The 8,342-nt window shown below is 41.8% G+C and overlaps 1 protein-coding gene across 1 annotated transcript in view; it reads right to left on the bottom strand.

The window, feature by feature from the left end:
• kmt2bb (lysine (K)-specific methyltransferase 2Bb) overlaps nt 1-8,330 on the bottom strand; it is a 26,241-nt gene extending 17,911 nt beyond the window's left edge. Inside the window, exons 1-9 of the mRNA XM_020620110.1 lie at nt 8,044-8,330; nt 6,126-6,204; nt 2,420-5,941; nt 2,115-2,296; nt 1,793-1,912; nt 1,417-1,603; nt 615-846; nt 456-523; nt 112-369 (exon numbers count right to left, since the gene is read on the bottom strand). Coding sequence (XP_020475766.1) covers nt 112-369; nt 456-523; nt 615-846; nt 1,417-1,603; nt 1,793-1,912; nt 2,115-2,296; nt 2,420-5,941; nt 6,126-6,204; nt 8,044-8,142 — 4,747 coding nt within the window. The 5' untranslated portion in view covers nt 8,143-8,330. The remainder of the gene's footprint in view (nt 1-111; nt 370-455; nt 524-614; nt 847-1,416; nt 1,604-1,792; nt 1,913-2,114; nt 2,297-2,419; nt 5,942-6,125; nt 6,205-8,043) is intronic.
• Nucleotides 8,331-8,342: the final 12 nt, after the last annotated feature.

Genomic DNA, 8,342 nt, shown 5'->3' with positions numbered 1-8,342 from the left:
TTTTTTTTTGGTGTTGAGAAAAAAAAAAAAAAAAAAAAAAAAAAAAAAACTTAACTAAATCACAAATGAAGTATCTCCAGTATCTTGTCTGGTTTCTGAGTGTTAATTTACCTTGACTGAAACGGGGTCCAGCACCCCTTCTCCTGGCTGGCGAAGCAGAGCTTGGGAAAGCTTTGTCATCTAGATCTGAGTCATAGTCCACCAGGTCAAAGTAGACGCGGGGTTTCACAACACGCTTTGGCTGTTTCCTTACTGATGGACTGTTAGCGTCACCCTGGAGACCAGATGGTGAGTCCGCGATACTGTCGTTCCCTTCGTCATTACTTGAATGACCCCCGCTGAGAGAAGATCGCCGTCGCTTAGATGCACCTTAATAAAAGAGGGGAAAAAGAGCAGATATGTAGCTGACACGCGGGATGTTATGAAGTATTACAGCATCATGAGTGAAAAATTACCTTTGGGCACCGTTCTCCCACTTAGTCTGCGTGCTTTTCTTTCTTCAATCTGATCACATCTTTTATAGCTTGTAAAAAAAACAAAACAAAAGTCCACATTATTTTTGAAGACTGTGCTGTGCTGCGCTAGAGTTAATAACTATGTACAAGTCAACTTACACACAACACTGTCGTTTGGTATTGGGACCACCAAACTTGGGTTTGTCAAGGCAGTTCATGCACTTGCCACAGTCCTCCTCGTGGTTGCAGCCTTTGCATACTCCACACCTGCGAGAGCGATAGCCAAATGGCCCGAGGCCTTTCCGTTTCACAAAATTCGATGGCTTCTTGGCCTTTGGGACCTTTAGGTCTGATAGTCCAGGACTGTCTGACTCTGAGGGAGACCCGACATCTGCAACAACACACAGACAATAAGAAGAGGAGTCTGATACAATTCATTTGTTGGTAGATTTTATTTTTCTTAAAGCAAGTTGTCATCTATGTTGCAAAATGAATTTTCAACAACAGATCATTTGATGGAAATAATTTTGAGATGGTTTAGCAACTGTAAATTTTAATATTTACATTATTATTTTTAATCAGTTAAGATGATTTTTAAAATATGGCTTAATTTAATGTGCAGTACCTCTGTTTGCATTTAACAACTAAATGAATCAAACTGCAAATTCAGACATCTAAATGCTGGATCATGGGGATAAACAGTAGGAGTCCAGTTCAATAGCTTCCCTGCTAAGAGACACTGCCAAACTGGTCTGGGTTCATCAATAATAATGTAAATCACTTTGAATCATCAAATTAAAAGTGTATCCCGGACTCCATCCTCTGCCAAGATTGAGAAGCTTCAAGTCATACTGTATCACTACTACCACTGATGCTGCCTTCAAGTCATAACATTCAGGTCCCAAGAAATGTTATTCAATAAAGCAAATCCAAACAGGTTTGTCAGTCAGGTCACATTTACCTTTAGTGATGGCCGACGGGGAAATGCCACTTCTTTCATGCAGAGGCAAGGCGCTAAGTCTGGGAATGTCATCTGGTACCAAGGCCCGGGGCTGCCCGAGTACCACAGATGCAGCACGACATACGTGCTTGATACGTGGACCTCCTGCTCTACGGAACTCCTGGCAGAGCGGGGAGATGAGCTGTGGCTGGAGGGGGAAAAAACAATATGAAGAGGCTAGAATTGACAGGGGGCTCAATATTTTTCAAAGTGATAAGTTTCAACTACAGCAGAAAATTAAATAAACTCAAAAAAACTTTGATAAAACCAGGGCCCGAAACAAGATGTTTAGCTAGATCAACTTCCCCCTCTCAGGCCTATTGATTTGTACTCTTACTTGTCCTTGAGGTGGCTCTGTCTTGACAGGAACATGAGAATCAGGCTGCACCCTCTGCTTCCTCCTCTGTCTCTTAGAGGTCACATCTCGAGACCTGGCACCAGCTGGGCCAGATAACAGCTGCAGGGTTAATAGGCAAAAACAAGGCATCAATACAAACCTCCGAAAGCTAGCTTTCCTCTACACCAGCTAGAAATCAGCTTTTATCACTCGTTTTCATATAAGGTTTTCCTCTTCTATAACAGGTTCTATATCATAGAACTAATAATAAAAACTGAAAGTCCACATTGACTGAAAATGCTTGTGGTGATCAGGAACTTACTCCAGATGACTTAAGCTGTTTCTGCTGGTCAATTTTAATGAGCTGGACCTTGGCTTTCCTGAGGAGATTGAACATTCTTTTATTTGCACCAGTGAGGCGTGCTCTTTGTGAAGAGCCCTTCTCCGCCGCCCCAAGGTGATCACCTTCACCTAAGCCTGAGTTCTGTTCTGACTGCAACTCTCCTGTGGATAAAAAAAAATATGCACCAACTTCAGGTCCCTTACAGAGTTTTGTCTTCAAGGAAATAAGAAAACAAATGTTGTTTGCTTAACATTATTCTGATGCTTTTTAATAATGTTGCTTACCTGAGTGAAGTTGGGCAGTGTCTTTCCCAGTTAAATCCTCCTCCTTACTCTGCTGAAATGAAAAGGCCTTGGAGTTCAAAGTCCGAACACACACAGAGACTTTTCTCACCACCCCAGGAGTATCAAGGTCTTCTATCTTGAGCTTGGACTTCTCTTTCTCTGTGTCTGTATTCCGTTGTCTAAGGCTGATGCTCATGGCCTCATCATCGAGTCCTTCTGCTAAATCAATGGGGGGCTGAAAAGGTTTACTCACGCTATCCATCTCTGTGGTGATTTTGTTTTTCGATAGCCCTGTGTGTGGCTTCTTTAGCTTTTGATAAATCTTGAGGTGAGCTGCTTGCTTATTAAACTTAGGGGAGCATTTCTTTTTCTGAGCTTCCAGTAGGTCAGTGGATAACTCTGTGGGCTTATCGGCTGGTGTAGATTTAAGCAGATCCTCACAGTTGTTCTCTGGAGTTTTGTCCAGTGTATACACTTCCTCACTAGACTCCTCTGGCATGTGCCAACTGAAACTAGAGTTCTTCAGAAGAGGTCTGCTCTTTTCATTTTTTCCACATTTTTTATCAGAAAATAGGCTATCAGCTAGATCAATGGTGTCATCTAGGTCCTGAGCTGAAAACAGATCAACATCCAATTGAGCTTCACTCAGTATGTCCTCATCATCGACTGGCAGGATAGGGGATATTGGGGACATCACATCATCACGCCTCTTTCCTGGACGTATTTGCAAGCCAAGTTGTAAACTCTTCTTTGGGGAATTTCTCCGCGGTAAAACGGACATTCCAACATCATCCATAAACCTTTGTGGGGTCTTGATCACTCGTGATGATCTGGCACTTACTACCGGCATAATGAAGTGCTTGATGTTTTTTATAAACTTTGATTTACCGGGCGGAGTTTCAACAACATTTGCCTGTCCACCATCGACTAATGTGTCTGTTTCTTCCTGCTTCAAACTATCTTTACCAAGCTCAATTTCTATGAGCTTAGAAATTATTTTAGTCTGTGGTTTTGGCCTTTTAGATTCAATAAACTGTAGGCTTGATTGTTTGTTCTTGTACTTTGTATGTACTCCAATAAGTTTGGAGCTTGGAGCCAATGCAGTAGCTGTTGATGTGGTGGAAATATCACAACCCCCTTCAACAGTATCCTGGCTTTCAGATAATTTAAGTGGAGCAAATTTCCCATCTCTGCCCCTGTGCCTGTGTTTCTGACGCTGCCCAATCAAGCTTTTACGTCTCTTTTTTACTTTTTTCAGAGATTTCTTTTGTAGGCATGATGTTTTTGGGTCACTTGCTGGACTCTGTGATACCAACGACTGCGGACTATCTATCAACTGAATATCTGTTTCCTCTTTTACCGGTAGGTGTATCTGCTCCTCTTCCACTGGCACGGGGTCCTGTTGTGCCTCAGGCTGGGTGCAGTCTTTTGTTTCCAGCTGACTTACCCCTGTAACTAAAGGCTGAGTATCCTCCTTTAGCACGGACTCTGTGTTAGCAACTTCACCTGTAGCCAACTCTGTGCTGACAGCAGGTTGAGGGGAGATGGCCTTTTTCATTTGAGCAGACTTCTTCTTTTCCAATTTATTATTTCTACATCTTCTAGGCTTGGAAGGTACAGGCAACAGTTTGGCCTCTTTGTTCTGTGGTTCTACCTCACTTTCTACTTTCAGTGGAGAAACTTCACCTGGAACCTGTGGGGGATCATCAGCATTCTTTGGGGAATCCTTATTAAGAGCTTCAGAGGGATTAACACTGGTCACCTGTGAGGGGTCCTCAGCCGAAACCTGACAGGAGATTTCAGGAAGAACTTGTGAAATGCAGACTTCAGTTGAAACCTGAGAAGAACCTTCAACGTGCACCTCTGCAGTAACATTATCGTGCAGACTCCTTCTAAGCCTTGGTTTTTGAGCGGCCACTTGTTTATGACTAACAGACTTTTTCTGTGTTGAATCAAGACTTGATGCCCTCCTCCTTAGTCTCCTAGTTGGTGCGACTTCAGCATCCAGTGATGATGAATTGTTCTCATTAACTTCACTTAGGTTTTTCAGAACATGCTCCTCCTTTTCAGCCACAGGGCTAACTTGAATTAAAAATGATGACTTTGTGGCTTTATGTTTACCAGGAGAGGAGACCTTTTTGATCTGAAGAGGCGGGACTTTTCCGCAATCTGTTTTAGTGATTTTTTGTGGAGCTGCTTCAGCTATGTGTTCCATTTCAGCTTCCTCCTGTAAAGTGGGCTTTTCCTCAAATGGCACATCAGCTTGGTTTTGGGAAAATGTATTACTTTCTGTGCTTTTATTCTCTTCTGGGGTTGAGTTATCCAATTTTGATTCTTTATCAGTCCCCGTCAAAGTGGTGTCGACACTGGTGTCACACACAGTGGACTGATCCACTTCACTGACAGTCTTCTGTGCTGTGCCGACAGTGGTTTTATCAACCCTTGTCTGACTTTCTCCCTTCACTAATGTTAAAGTCCAGATAAATTTTCTCCGTTTTTTCTTTCGAGTTGAAGTCTTCCCACTGGACTGTGCATCATATTTTGGGTTTCTCATCCGTGTCAACTTTAAACTTGGGACCCTCATTTCCTCATTTTTCAAATGCAAACTGTCACTGTGCTTTTCAGTCTCTGTGGATGATGGACCATGGTCTCCCGGCACTGTAACATCCTTATTCAGCCTCTTGCTTTGTCTTCGTCTGTCACTTCTCACTAGTGGTTTGGCCTCCGCTATTCTGGAAACTTCTGATTTTGACTCTGTCAGAATGGCATCACTTTTACTCAGACTCTCTGGCTGAGCTGTATTGTCTGAGACTTTTTTAGAGTGAGGATTAGCAACTCTATTGCTCCTACGAGTCACCAACTGATTAACTTCAGAACTTCGCTCTGCCACAATTTCCTTTTGCTTTAATTTCTTGACATTTGTTTTTGGCTCTAGAGTCCGACTTTCCTTTATAGTCTCCAACTGATCAGCTGATTTCCTCTCTTTTGATTTTTGGACATCAACCACAACTTTGGCGCTAGTCTGGCAGACAGGCTCTGTTGTCTTTGAAGCAGATCTTCCACGCCTTCTTGCAGGTATAGTACCCCCTCCCTTATCGTCTGTGACAGGTTTATCCTCATTTGGTTCAGTTTTTAATTTGATGCAAGCACTTGAAATCTGGTCACCCTGAACGCCCTTGGCTTTAGACTGATCCTGAATTCCTTTTATCTTCATCTTCTTCACAGACTTTTTATGAGGCTCTTTTACAGTTTTCGTTTTCTCTTTGGCCACCAATTTTATAGTAATCCTCGGCGCTGCTGATGAAGCTCTGCTTTTATTGGACTGTCGATCCACAGCATTTTTTCCTTTTGAACGTTTTCTGCAATCCTTCACAGGCTCGGCTTCAAAAGATAAGCTTTGAACTTCCTCCAATGATTTTACATCTTTTACAGGATCAGGTGGGGAAATAGCTGCCTCCACTGCTGGTGTTATAACCGGTAGCTTCTCACTCTGACGTTTAGATTTTGTGTTGGCAGTATCTCCTACAAAACAAAAAATAATTAAATATTCTAACATCAATAGCTCCTCCACTGAATGCAAAACTGGAATAGAAACCAAGCCTCTTCGGTATTGTGTTGCATGTTTAATTCTAACTTTATCTACTTGTGTGCCATTTATGAATTACACCAAATATGTCATGTGATGCAGTAATATGATTTTCTTTACCTTTTGAAGGGTTTTGGCGAGACAGTTGAGGTCCTTTAGAGCCTTTTCTCTCAGCTTCAAATCCTCTAAAGTCATCTCCCTTGAAAATAAAACAAAACAATAAAAAAAACATTCACACTTGAAGCAGCTTAATACCACTCCACTGGAGGTTATCAAACCATCAGCAAAGCAATATCTAAAATGTTTTAATTTGTAGTATTTGCACTGTGAAATATTGGGGTCTTACATTTTGTCTTATACTTAAGTACATTTCCTATCCCTGTTGTATGAATGGTATGCAATGCGTAATACAGCTGCTTGTGTGTGTTTTGTGTGTACATGAATGTATGTTAAGCACCGCTGGGAGGGGCACTCTCAATTTCATTGTATCCTGAATACAATGACAATAAAGTTTTCTTATCTTATTTATTTTAAATTCTATGGGAATGCCATTAAATACATCCACCACACATACCACGTTAAATGAGGTAGAGGGAGAAAAATTTCTGTGAATGATTTTTTATGAAGCATTGATTTATGTCCAGCACAATGATGGTTTAATGAATACACCTACCAATATAATGTATGGTTACCTTAGTGGATTAAATTTGAGGACACTGGATTACAGATTCTGTCAAATAATAATAAAAACCAGGACATGGTTTTGCTGTGATTTGGCACTGCATAAATAAAACTGAATTGACAAAAACAACATGTTATTTGCTTAAAATTTTAGAGCAATAATATCAGTGAGAGAAGATGAGCAATCGTTTTCATGTTCCACATTCAAACCATGTTCATTCATCTGAGTTGTAGGATAAACATAAACATGCATAGGATCAGCATTCCTAGCAGCCAAAAACGCATGTGCTGTTTTAAAGGTACTCTCCCTTAACTTTTCAACGTGCAGTTGTGTGTAATTTGCTATTTAATACCTCATGCATAATCAGAATTCTAAAACCTCTGTAAGGTTCAAATTTGGGTTAGGACAAGCACCTACCACCGACAAAACTACAAGGAATAGTGGGTCTGTAACTACGATTCCCCTACATCCTCCTCATGCTTACTGCTGTGACCTGAAAGGCTACTCACAGCTCTACTATCGTGAATCAGGATTAAATGGTAACTGCTACATGCACGAGTAGGAAGCTTTCAGTTCTAAAAAAAAAAACAAGGGTGCAACTGGCTTTGGCATACTTCTGCAACCCCACTTAAATCTGTCGTGTTTAATAACATCAGCTAGCAATTAGCCATGCCATTCACTCAAAAGCATTTAACTCACTTCTGTGTGCAGAAAAACTACCTAGCCATAATACTAAATTAGTTATGAGTCATTATATCTCAGTTACATTAGGCAGACAAATAACGTTAGGATCCCGCTGGAGTTCTGCGTTATTTACACTAACGAAGCAGACAACTCTGTACACGTATGGGCAGCGTATGAAAACAGAAGAGTTGGAAGTTAGCCGCTATAGAGAGGCGCTAGCCTTCCCGTTCTTTGTGTTCGCCCCTATTAGCTAGCTGCTACTCTGGCCTGATAACGAAGCGGGCCGCAGATGAATTACGGTCCCTGTTTACAAACTGGCGTACTCAGAAACTGATTTTTTTCCATCTTTTAATCATGCTTTCACCTTTTAATATTTTAGCTCTGTAGTGCAGTTGATTTAACTGTGCTAATGTAACAAAGTCTTCTGTTGCTTTACTGAAATGGTAATTTGTGTTGCGCCTCTTCATTAAATGTCAAGTAAAGCTTCACAGAGCTAACACTATTAGCATGTAGGGTTAGCTTACTAAGCTTGACGCTAAAGTTAACGTTAGCCTGGCAAAGGGATGTTGACATTTCTCCATGGCACTAACCAGTCACACTGCTGTGGACAGCACTCATGCCCACACATTAACGATCACACAAAATGTGAGAAGATGAAATAAAGATACTAACTCCTGGTTCGGTTTGGGACCTCACCTCTTCACTCCCACTAGAGCTGTATCCAGCCTGACCAAGGATCTTGTGGCTCGCCTCTATCCCAAGCAAGCGCATATGAGACTGGTCTTCGTTTAACGATAGAACCAGGTTTGTGGGCCTTGGCCCTCCGTTAGTCACATCATCACCTTCTAAACCTGATCGTCCAAGTTGCCACCGCTTCTCAGAGCGCAAACGACTGCGTGACGACCAAGGCCGACCGGGGAAACGACCTCTGGCCGTAGCGGTTCCACCTTGGCCTGCTACGGCAGGGCGGG

The sequence above is a fragment of the Monopterus albus genome, unplaced genomic scaffold (assembly GCF_001952655.1).
Source record: "Monopterus albus unplaced genomic scaffold, M_albus_1.0 scaffold232.1, whole genome shotgun sequence".
Lineage (NCBI taxonomy): Eukaryota > Metazoa > Chordata > Actinopteri > Synbranchiformes > Synbranchidae > Monopterus > Monopterus albus.
The sequence above is the reverse complement of the archived record's forward strand: the minus strand, read 5'-3'. Positions and strand labels throughout refer to the sequence as shown.